Genomic DNA, 12,110 nt, shown 5'->3' on the forward strand with positions numbered 1-12,110 from the left:
AGCTTTGTAGCACAGCATTGTATGATAGTGATTCATGGACTGAGGAGAAACATTTGCTGATCATGTCGCATGCTAATGACATTGTAGACAATATTATTAGTAACTTCGGACTTTTCGCAGATGATGCAGTTATTTGTAATTAGTTACTATCTGAAAAAGGTGCACAAAATCCTGTCAGATCTATATAAGATATGAATGTGGTTTTAATGTTGGAAACTTGCTTCACGAGGACAAGAAATATGGTTGTGAGCTTTATAAAACGCAGAATGACTGCAATAACAGCGAATCACAATTACTAGGTCTACAACTTTTCTTCCGCCGTTTTTTCTCGAAGTTCGAGACCGTATTGTGAAAAACTTACAAAAAATTTACGATTCAAAGTATTGGTCATCGTTGGTCACTACTTTCTCCTAGCTTTAGGGCAGCATATGACTCCCGCAGTGTATAAACTGGGCATCTTTTGAGGGGAGCCATAAATCGATCCAATTTTACACTTGTTCATATGACCGCAACAATTTTACACTTGTTCATATGACCGCAAGTGCTAGTCAGCAGGTCGTGTGTCAGATCGAGAAAGGTGGCAGTCAGAGGGAGGAATATCTGGAGAATACAGCGGGTGGGGTAGAACTTCCCATTTCAACGTTTCCAAGTATGCTTTGACGGGATTTTTGAATTGGGGTCGTGCATTGTCATGCTGCAAAATCATTTTTTCACGTCTATCGCTGTAGTGTGACCGTTTGTCTTTCAGTGCTCGGCTCTAACACATCAATTGCTTTCGATAACGATCTCCTGTGATTGTTTCCGTCGGTTGCAGTAGCATCGAAAGCTTTCTCTCTTTCACAACGATAGCCGGTCTTCAACGTCAAAATCACCATTCTTGAAGCATGGAAACCATTTTCTGCGAAATTCCTTCACTACTAGGTTTCTCATAATAGACCTTACCCAGCTTTTTATGAGCCTCAGTCGCAGATTTCTTCATGTCAAAGCAGAAAATTAAAACCTCAGGCAGATGACGAGAATTGGGTTCATAAGTTGACGTATTCAGTAGAGAATAACTTTAAGATGCAATCAAAAACCGACTGATATTTTGATGGTGCTGTGTTCTCAAATGCCTAACTTACTGTATGACACTTACGACGAACGACTTGCACCACTACTTCCACTACTGCCGTCTATTGTAAAACGACGGAAGCAAAGTTTTAGATCTAATAAAACCAGTCAACTCATATAATTGCTTGAGTGTAAAAAAAAAAAATTCACGTCTTTAAAATGGAAACACAGAATAGGCCTTATCATCGGTACGGCATCTAACAGACGGTTCATTGGCAAGATAATGCTAAAGTTTAGTGACGAACAATTGGGATGAAAGGAATGTAAAGGAAACAGGATGTGAAAAAGGTAGGGAGGAAATAATGTCTTCCATCCGCACAGGGCATTGCTGCAATGCAACGCCAAGAGCTGAAAATTAGTGCCGGACCGGGACTTGAAAACTGAAGCTCCACTTCCCTAGAACTGTTGCCTTAGAGTCTCGGCCACGCGGACACACTTTCCGTCCGATCCAGATACCAAACTTCCCTCTCGCCACGCCGCAATGTCCCCCGCCTGTTAATTTCCTTAGGAGTTGGGACGCTGGCTGTGTATTCGCAATGAAACTTTTTTTATCAAGCAGCCGTCGCACCTATAGAATTTTAGATATGAGTGGTGTCTGCTCTGTAGGACATGTTATACAGAACGGACACCACTCATGTATAAAATTCATATTGTTTATATAGGATGCTGCTGTGTTGGACTCTTATGAAATAGGTTGACAGGGGATACAGAACGTATAGAAAGAACGGCGGTACGAGTGGCCGCAGGTTTGTTTTATGGCGTGAGAACATCACGGAAATGCTGAAAAACACGAAGACCTCAATTGGCAGAAGATAGACGCTAGTTATCTCATAAATGCCTTCGCAAGTCTAAGTGGAGAATCTAGAGATATTCTTCACCCCGCTATACTTCGCTACCGTGGCGACCGAGAAAGTATGTTTGCAGAACTCTCAGTAGCATGTAAGCTGTCCCGCGCTCCATATGCTTTTCATCAGGAAGAACCCGTAACAGGTTGTTCAAGGCTAAATACCCTCTGCCACGCACTCCCAACGGTTTTCAGAGTACGGACGTAGAAGTAGACGGCTGCAGAGTATGTGACCAGCTTACACTGTGCCTGGAAATTCTTCGAGTGTGGCAGGTCGACTCGACAGACAACTTTCAGAAGATTCTAACCAAGCTTCAGGCTCGCCGATCGCTCCTGATTGACCAATACGATGCTGCACCTTTACATACTCCGCAAGGTCGCTCATCGTTATACATGGTAGACCACAAACATGTCTACAAACACTGAGGCTGAATTTTTCACATCAAACCAAGCAAGAAAAATATATTCAGAGATGTCTGTGTTACCAGTGATGCAGGCTGTCCCAATCCCCACTCTTGTAATTATACAGATAGTATAGGATCCTGAACTGAATAGTTTGAGAAAAATAACTAATGCTGAAAAAGAAAAATTTAGTTTTCGTTTTACATAATTGACTTACACTCAGCAACATCAACTTTTGTTCGTATCAACTTATTCTATGAAGGATCCATTTCGTAACTTCCTATCTCCAGTCACAAATTTCTTTCAGTTAACACAATACCTCTTGTGGTGCTTTTCTCTTTACATTCATTCGATTTTCTGGGGAACAAATCCTGCTGCAGCATTCATAAAATGCATGTCTACAAGTTGCTGAAAGAAGTAATGCTGCACCGTCAGCAACAATCAACTGCAAAAACTCGTAAACTCCACTGCCGAAACATCATGTTTTCAAGGTAGCACCATCTTTGTCGATGTGGCAGATAGTCGATGATGAGGAACTTGAGAAGTGGCAATCATAACTGTACCGCAATATCCAGACAGAAGAGTTGTAAAAGTACTTAAAATGTTCCAAAATAAAACCCTATGCTTAGAGGGAAGTAGATTCTGGACATTGAAAAGTTTTCTTACAGTAAAAAATAGGACACAACGTTAAAGATTCGTTCAGAACTTTGTCAGTTACTATAAATTTCCTTTACTTCACGTCTATGTCACAAATTTTTTGTCATCAGACTGCCAGTTTCGGTCTATAATGACCATCTTCAGATCTGTTTTATGTTTTTATAAAACAAATCGGAAGATGTTCATGACCATAGACGTGAAGTAAAGGAAATTTATTCCATATTTGGGTCACTGTTCAATTCGCGACCGTGTCGCAGTTTGTCACCTACTACCCACTACTCTCTTGTTTATATTTTATCTACTGTGCTTTGATTGACAATACCCATTTACCGCATTTCGATCGCTGAATAAAAAAACTAAAAATACATTATATTCACCTTACAGCGATTAACTGAACCTTCATAGATGTTGGTGATGATATTCACCTTACAGCGATTAACTGAACCTTCATAGATGTTGGTGATGTATGTATTGATGAATACCGTGAGGATGATGTTGTGGGCTTCTGGTAACATTTTCTACATTGTTGTTGTTTTTGTGGTGGTCTTCAGTCCAAAGACTGGTTTGATGCAGCTCTGCACACTACCCTATCCTGCGCAAGCTTCTTCGTCTCCAAGTAACTACTGCACCGTACATCCTTCTGAATCTGCTTAGTGTATTCATCTCTCGGTCTCCCTCTACGATTTTTATCCTCCACGCTGCCCTCCAGCACTAAATTGGTGATCTCTTGAGGCCTCATAACGTGTTCTACCAACCGATCCCTTCTTCAAGTTGTGCCTCCCCAGTTGTTTTCAGTACCTCCTCATTAATTACGTGATCTGCCCATCTAATCTTCAGCGTTCTTCTGTAGCACCACATTTCAAAAGCTTTTATTCTCTTCCTGTCTAAACTATTTATCGTCCATGATTCACATCCATATATAGCTACACCCCATACAAATACTATTAGAAAACACTTCCTGAAACTTAAATCTATACTCGATGTTAACAAATTTCTCTTCTTCAGAAACGTTTTCTCACCATTGATAGTCTACATTTTATATCCTATCTACTTCGCCAATCATCAATTATTTTGTTCCCTAAATAGCAGAACTCATCTACTACTTTAAGTGTCTCATTTCCTAATCTAATTCCCTCAGCATCACCTGATTTAATTCGTCTACATTCCATTATCCTCGATTTGCTTTTATTGATGTTCATCTTACATCCTCCTTTCAAGACACTGTCCATTCCGTTCACCTGCTCTTCCAGGTCCTTTGCTGTCTCTGACAGAATTACAATATCATCGGCAAACCTCAAAGTTTTTATTTTCTACTCAACGGATTGAAATGCTGGTGACATTAGTGAGGAAGTAGTATGAAAACAGATATGAGATGATTACTGAATGGGTTAAGAGAGAAGATGTAGGTAACAGAAGCTGATAGGGTTGCAATTATGAAGGGAAGTAGTGCTTTGGAATAGAAGAGGTAAGCAGATTATAATTATCAGAATAGGTAGGATTCAGGAAACATATGATGGTCCGGGATGGGAAGACAATTGAAATTACGTAGTGAACGAACATAGAGTGACTGTAAGGAAGGCGATATATATTGATGGAGGCGGGGCAGACAAACAACCTTCACAAAGACGGGATATGTGGTCAGGTGCTGATAGTCGATTTTGTCTCTGACATAATATAGGCCCAGGTGACACTGTGACTCTGATGTTTCAGGAGATCTGGTAACTCTACATCTACACCGGCATCTACATCTTAGTCTTCAGACCATCTGTGGTGTGTGGCTCTCCATACCAGTATCACCTCCCCTTCTGTACAATAAGAAAAAACGAATGCTGGTAACGCTTTGTGTGATCATGAAAATCTCTGATTTGGTGATTTGATCTTCATGGTCTTTTAACGAGATATACTCAGTAGCAAGCAAAGTATGGGTTACTCTTCTAGGAACTTTAACAGTAGAACACACTGTGGTGCAGAACGCCTCTCTTGCAGCGTCTGCCACTTGATGCCTGGGCATCTCCGTAACGTTTTCGCGCTTACTAACGCGCTGGTCTTCTTTGCAACTTCTCTATTTGCTCTATCAATCCTGTCTGGTACAGATCGCAGACTGACGAGCAATATTCTATTATTCGTTGGATGATGGCTTTGTAAGCTTTGTGGATGGACTACATTTCCTGAGAGTTCTCCCAGTGAACCTTAATATGGCGTCTGCCTTACGTGCGATTAGTTTCTTTGTGGTCGTTCCACTTCAAATCGCTCCAGACGCATAGTTGTTTTATGGATGTTTCCAGTGATTGTTCTGCACTTGTGTAATAATACAGCCGTGGGCCTTTCTACGTGTTTATTTGTCAAAGTTACATTTGTTTATGCTGAAGACCAGTTGCCAACTGCGTCTCCGTAATCCAGTGGTCGCTGTGCATGGCTGCTATGCGGAAGACTAGGGTTCGATTCCCGGTACTCTCAGCCACTTTTCCTTGTAGGGACGACTGGAACGGGGTGCACTCAGCCACGCGATGCCAACTGAGGAGCCACTAGATTGAGAGGCAGCTGTAGCAAGGTCAAGAAGGACGACGAACGACCGAGACAGCGGTGTGCTGATCCCCCAACCCGTCATATCGTATCCAGTGCCGTCGTTGGCAAAGGATAACATGGCGGTCGGTCGATCCAGATTCACCCATGGCAATCAGAATCCGGAGCTTTGCTTTTTGAAAGTTCCAATCTTTGCACTAATGCTCGATCTTCCAGAGGTTTTCCCTTCATTTCGCTACAGTTTTCCAGCATTGCGTCTTCCACGAGAACTCACGGAATTTCCGACTTTATATGGTAACTGTACTAGTAACAGCTCAGTAATTTCTGCCTGATATCATATCTTGGGACAAGGGTTCGATACCTTCCGAGCCTAAGAATACCAGCCTACACTGTTGTTGATAATTCTTCCGGGTTATATGGCCGTGGTCCATGGAATTTTTCTATTCCTAACGTTTCGTCCAATACTACGTTGGACATCTTCAGAGGTATGTCTGGTCCTGCTGAGTCCTGCCGACTGACGAGTCGGGCGTCGGAGAGCGGCCTAAATACCGAGGAAAGTGGGCGTGGTCTATCTTGCACATAGTCGCAGAGAGAAACTAGTCAAAGACAAAATGTAACTATCGATAATAGTCCGTCATAGATAAAAATCACTTATCGATTCTGTAACGTCACTCTCCATATCTCGCTTAATTTCAAGGCCTCTTCTTTTCTATTAAAATTATCTTCATATTTATAAATTTCAATAGCCTCCCTATACAGTCGTGGATAATAGTTCGTGGTAGCACTTAAAACTGTAGTTTCAGAAAACTTAACTACATGGTCACCTGACTGAAGTGCATGTTCAGCAAGGGCCGATTTATCTATGTTTCCCAGTCGGCAAAGACTTTTATGCTCCTTTACCCTCGTATTCACACTTCTTTTCGTAGTACCACGTGGTACGAGGGTAAAGGAGCATAAAAGTCTTTGCCGACTGGGAAAAATAGATAAATCGGCCGTTGCGGAACATGCACTTCAGTCAAGTGACCATGTAGTTAAGTTTTCTGAAACTACAGTTTTAAGTGCTACCACGAACTATTATCCACGACTGTATAGGGAGGCTATTGAAATTTTAAACATAAAGGTAATTTTAATAGAGAAGAAGAGGCCTTGAAATTAAGCGAGATATGGAGAGTGACTTACAGAATCGATAAGTGATTTTTATCTATGACGGACTATTATCGATAGTTACATTTTGTCTTTGACTAGTTTCTTTCTGCGACTATGTGCAAGCTAGACCACACCCACTTTCCTCGGTATTTAGGCCGCTCTCCGACGCCCGACTCGTCAGTCGGCAGGACTCAACAGGACCAGCCATACCTCTGAGGATGTCCAACGTAGTATTGGACGAAACGTTAGGAATAGAAAAATTCCATGGACCACGGCCATATAACCCGCAAGAATTACCAACAACAGTACCATCCGGTCGTGAAAGCCTTCATTGTATGACCAGACTACACTGAACGAGTGCCAACGAAATACCACCGCCCCCGCCGGTCACCTCAGAGGGTACGTGTCGAAGCCCGGCCTCGTTGCGGCCCGAGAGCTGGGTTTTTCCGCCGCTGGGAGGCGCGCGTGTTGGCTCAGCTGCGGCCGCCGCTGGTGTCGCTGTTTTGTCAGCCGCTGCTCGATTTTGCGAGCTAGCACGGCGCACGGGGCAATTGTCCTGGAAACAGGCCAACCGCCGCCACGCCATAGCCGCCTAGTCGCCATCGGTTCGCAAAACACGCGCTAGAAAACACCCGTCCTAGTGGCGCACTGACAGATTAGCTCCCAGCAGTGCTTCTGCTCTTTACATCTACATCAACGTACTTACTCTGTATGTCACTGTACACTACATAGCGGAATGGGCTTCAAGCGGCGTTACTCACTGTCCTATCGCTTACCAACTTGAGCGCTGGAAACAACTCTGTGACACTGATATGCGAAATGACTGGGTACGCGATCTACAATCTCTTGTTCGACTTCCACAGTGGAAGTTAAAACGTGCTTAACCAGCTCAGAAAAGGTTTTAGTCACTTGTTGAAGTGCATCTGGTGAACTCTACAAGTACTTGAATACACAATGAGGTGACGAAAGTCATGGGATAGCGACTTGCATATTCAGACAGTGGTTGAATCGCGGACGCACGGTAAAAAAGGGCGGTGCGTTGGAAGAGCTGTCACTTGAAAAGGTTTCCGACGTGATTATGGCCGCACAATGGGAATTGACAGATTTTGAACGCGGAATTGTAGTTGGAGCTAGACGCATGGGACATTCCATTTTGGAAATATTTAGGGAACTCAGTTTTCCGAGATCAAGAGTGTCAGGAGTGTGCCGAGAATACCAAACTTCAGTTATTACCTCTCACCACGAACAATGCAGTGGCCGACGGCCTCTACTTAACGACCGAGAGCAGAGCGTATGCATAGAGTTGTCAGTGCTAACAGACAAGCAGCACCTCAGGAATCAATGTGGGACGTACGACGAACGTATGCGTTAGGACAGTGCGGCGAAATGTGGCGTTAATGGTGTGACGTAACGGGCGAGTTGTGGCGCCCTGGAAATATTCTATTTTCGGCGGCCGCACAAAACGCTCGTCAAAGCCGCGACTAGTTAGCAACCGCGTGATGCCGCACAATAACTGGACCAAGTGGTGCCGAACGTTAGCCGTGGCGTAGCTGGGAATTCTTTAATGACGAGGACTGTGCTTTGTGTCGCTACAGGATATTTCCATACCGGGAGTGCCAAAGATGGCCTACGTTGTGAAACCTTAATGGCAGACATTTCGCAGTTCGTATAGAAATTAATTGTAGCCAGATGAATCGTGATACCTCAAAAAGAAACATGTACGTTACTATTATTTACACGACGATTCTGATGGTGTAATCACATTTTCAATATCTTTATTAGTTTACAGTTTAGTATCCGACGGTAAATTATACAAGCAGAACCCAGCAACGAATTTCCAAAATCTAAACGGTTCTTGAGATTTTGTCGATCGACGTGTCTTTAGAAAGCTATTAGGATAAACCTAGATTGGTATGAACTACAAGCATCTAACTTGAATAATACATGAGTTATTGGAGGTCAAAGTGGCCGATTACTATCGATCGCGTCAGGCCATAAGTACTCCACACCTACACGAAAAAACGTTGGCAGCATGCTTATATATATATTTATTCATCTATGTCTTTGTTAATATCCGATATATACTATTCATGAAGAAATTAGTTAAATATTTACTGTGTTATAGAAAGCACAGAGACATTAGACTACTGGCCTACCTTTTGTTCTATTCCTTTGATATATGTTTATTTAATTTGTTTATGTATCTAACAATGTGTGTTAGAGCGTGTTTATGGTCCAGCCGTAGGAATATTTATTTAATTTCAAGTTATTTAAATGTAAATCCAGTATTTCGAGAGTGTTTTATGTTTGTGTGTGTACGTTAGCTTGGAGACGTGGAGGGAGCGCTCTAGCCAATCACAGCGCTCGTTACTAAGGGAGCCGACTACCGAAGTGAATGGAATGGAGTTTGGGAGTGCGGCAGTGCGGGATATTCGCACAGGACACGGACGGTGCTGGACGCACGGTTGTGAACGAGACTTGGAGTGTGGAGCGGTTTGCGCGTGACGCGAGAGATGGAAATACTTCGGAGTGCCGACTTGTGCACTTGTGAGATTTCCGTGGCTTCTACAGTGAAGACGTAGTTTGCGTTTAGAAGTGAACATCTCGCGAGCTATGTTGTTGTTCATAGCTAATTGCGTGCAGTAGGAATCTACTGTTTCCTGGTTTTCAACTTATATTTTATTTAGTTGCTGGACCATCGACACCAATAAGTGTTTTGTACAAATATACCGCAATCTCAGAAGTACTTCTACTATCGTACTCATCATTTAAAGTAGTTAAGATAGTACCTGCAGATTTTATTTAATAGCAATCTTTCATTTATAAATTTGTATGTTACATTCATAATTCGCAATTGCCGAGTGATAGAAACCTTCGACCATTCGATTCATGTGTGTATTCTTATCGTATACTGTAGACTCAGCAGTATTTGGCCTGTAGTGCGGCAATTACGTATCCCAGTCCCTAGACAACGAAACCAGCCAAAAATTTTAATATTGCAAATCTGAGTCTGTGGGTCTGTAAATGAGGGCCACACCACATCACCTCATTTCACACTGTTTGGAAGCCCGCAATGGGTATGGCAGCAGACGACCGACGCGAGTGCTTTTGCTAACAGCGCCTCTCCTGGGCTAATTTCCTTATCGACACTAGACGACTGGAGAACCGTGGATGGTCATGTGAATCTCGGTTGCAGCAGGTAAGAGCTGATGGCAGGCTTAGAGTGTGTTGCAGACCCGACGAAACCATTGTTCAAAAATGGTTCAATTGGCTCTGAGCACTATGGGACTTAACATCTGAGGTCATCAGTCCCGTAGAACTTAGAACTACGAGTACTTAAACCTAACTAACCTAAGGACATCACACATATCCATGCCCGAGGCAGGATTCGAACCTGCGACCGTAGTGGTCTCGCGGTTCCAAACTGCAGCGCCTAGAACCGCTCGGCTACAACGGCCGGCCACGAATCCATGGATTCAAGGCACTGTGAAAGCCGATGGTAGCTCCATATCGGTGTGGGTGGTGTTTACATGGAATGCCCTCTGGTCCAATCGAACCGATCAGTGACTGGAAATGGATATGATCGGTTACATCATTTGCGGCCATTCATTGAACTCATGTTCCCAAACAACCGTGGAATTTTTATGAACAACAACGCGCCCTGTCACCGGGCCACAGTTGTTCGCGATTTGTTTGAAGAACACTTTATGCAATTCGAGCGAATTATTTGGTCACCCAAATCACCCGACATGAGTGCCGTAGAACACTGATGAGACATAATCGAGAGATCAGCTCGTGCACAAAATCCTGCACTCGAAATATTTTCGCAATTATGGACGTCTGTAGAGGCAGCATAGCTCAGCATTTCTACGGGGACTTCCGACAACTTGTGGAGTCCATGCAACATCGAGTTGCTGCGCTGCGCCTCGAAAAATGAGGTCAGACCCAGTATTAGGAGATATTCCACGACTTTTAACACCTCAGCGTACGTTTGGACCATAGTTGATACTTATCACCCTTCCGCTCGATAACGAACTCCAGGCCATAGGTTCATCGTCTTAAAAATACTGGTTTTGCGGAAAACAATTCACTAATTAAAAAACCACTGCAAATAGCTTAATCCAACATAGACTATGTTGCGAGGACTGTAACATTTAATTATAGTAAGTGTCTTCATTGCGATACCACCACATCAGTGTATCATGGATGTACAGTGTGAAGCATATACACTCCTGGAAATTGAAATAAGAACACCGTGATTTCATTGTCCCAGGAAGGGGAAACTTTATTGACACATTCCTGGGGTCAGATACATCACATGATCACACTGACAGAACCACAGGCACATAGACACAGGCAACAGAGCATGCAAAATGTCAGCACAAGTACAGTGTATATCCACCTTTCGCAGCAATGCACGCTGCTATTCTCCCATGGAGACGATCGTAGAGATGCTGGATGTAGTCCTGTGGAACGGCTTGCCATGCCATTTCCACCTGGCGCCTCAGTTGGACCAGCGTTCGTGCTGGACGTGCAGACCGCGTGAGACGACGCTTCATCCAGTCCCAAACATGCTCAATGGGGGACAGATCCGGAGATCTTGCTGGCCAGGGTAGTTGACTTACACCTTCTAGAGCACGTTGGGTGGCACGGGATACATGCGGACGTGCATTGTCCTGTTGGAACAGCAAGTTCCCTTGCCGGTCTAGGAATGGTAGAACGATGGGTTCGATGACGGTTTGGATGTACCGTGCACTATTCAGTGTCCCCTCGACGATCACCAGTGGTGTACGGCCAGTGTAGGAGATCGCTCCCCACACCATGATGCCGGGTGTTGGCCCTGTGTGCCTCGGTCGTATGCAGTCCTGATTGTGGCGCTCACCTGCACGGCGCCAAACACGCATACGACCATCATTGGCACCAAGGCAGAAGCGACTCTCATCGCTGAAGACGACACGTCTCCATTCACGCCTGTCGCGACACCACTGGAGGCGGGCTGCACGATGTTGGGGCGTGAGCGGAAGACGGCCTAACGGTGTGCGGGACCGTAGCCCAGCTTCATGGAGACGGTTGCGAATGGTCCTCGCCGATACCCCAGCAGCAACAGTGTCCCTAATTTGCTGGGAAGTGGCGGTGCGGTCCCCTCCGGCACTGCGTAGGATCCAACGGTCTTGGCGTGCATCCGTGCGTCGCTGCGGTCCGGTCCCAGGTCGACGGGCACGTGCACCTTCCGCCGACCACTGGCGACAACATCGATGTACTGTGGAGACCTCACGCCCCACGTGTTGAGCAATTCGGCGGTACGTCCACCCGGCCTCCCGCATGCCCACTATACGCCCTCGCTCAAAGTCCGTCAACTGCACATACGGTTCACGTCCACGCTGTCGCGGCAGGCTACCAGTGTTAAAGACTGCGATGGAGCTCCGTA

General features: G+C 44.6%; 1 protein-coding gene across 1 annotated transcript in view; it reads right to left on the reverse strand.

Moving 5' to 3' along the window:
• Positions 1 to 12,110, reverse strand: part of LOC126092713 (uncharacterized) — a 60,281-nt gene that overhangs the window by 18,602 nt on the left and 29,569 nt on the right. Inside the window, exon 2 of the mRNA XM_049908437.1 lies at positions 7,048 to 7,238. Within this exon, the coding sequence (XP_049764394.1) occupies positions 7,048 to 7,238 (191 nt within the window). The remainder of the gene's footprint in view (positions 1 to 7,047; positions 7,239 to 12,110) is intronic.

The sequence above is a fragment of the Schistocerca cancellata genome, chromosome 7, assembly GCF_023864275.1.
Source record: "Schistocerca cancellata isolate TAMUIC-IGC-003103 chromosome 7, iqSchCanc2.1, whole genome shotgun sequence".
Taxonomy (NCBI): domain Eukaryota; kingdom Metazoa; phylum Arthropoda; class Insecta; order Orthoptera; family Acrididae; genus Schistocerca; species Schistocerca cancellata.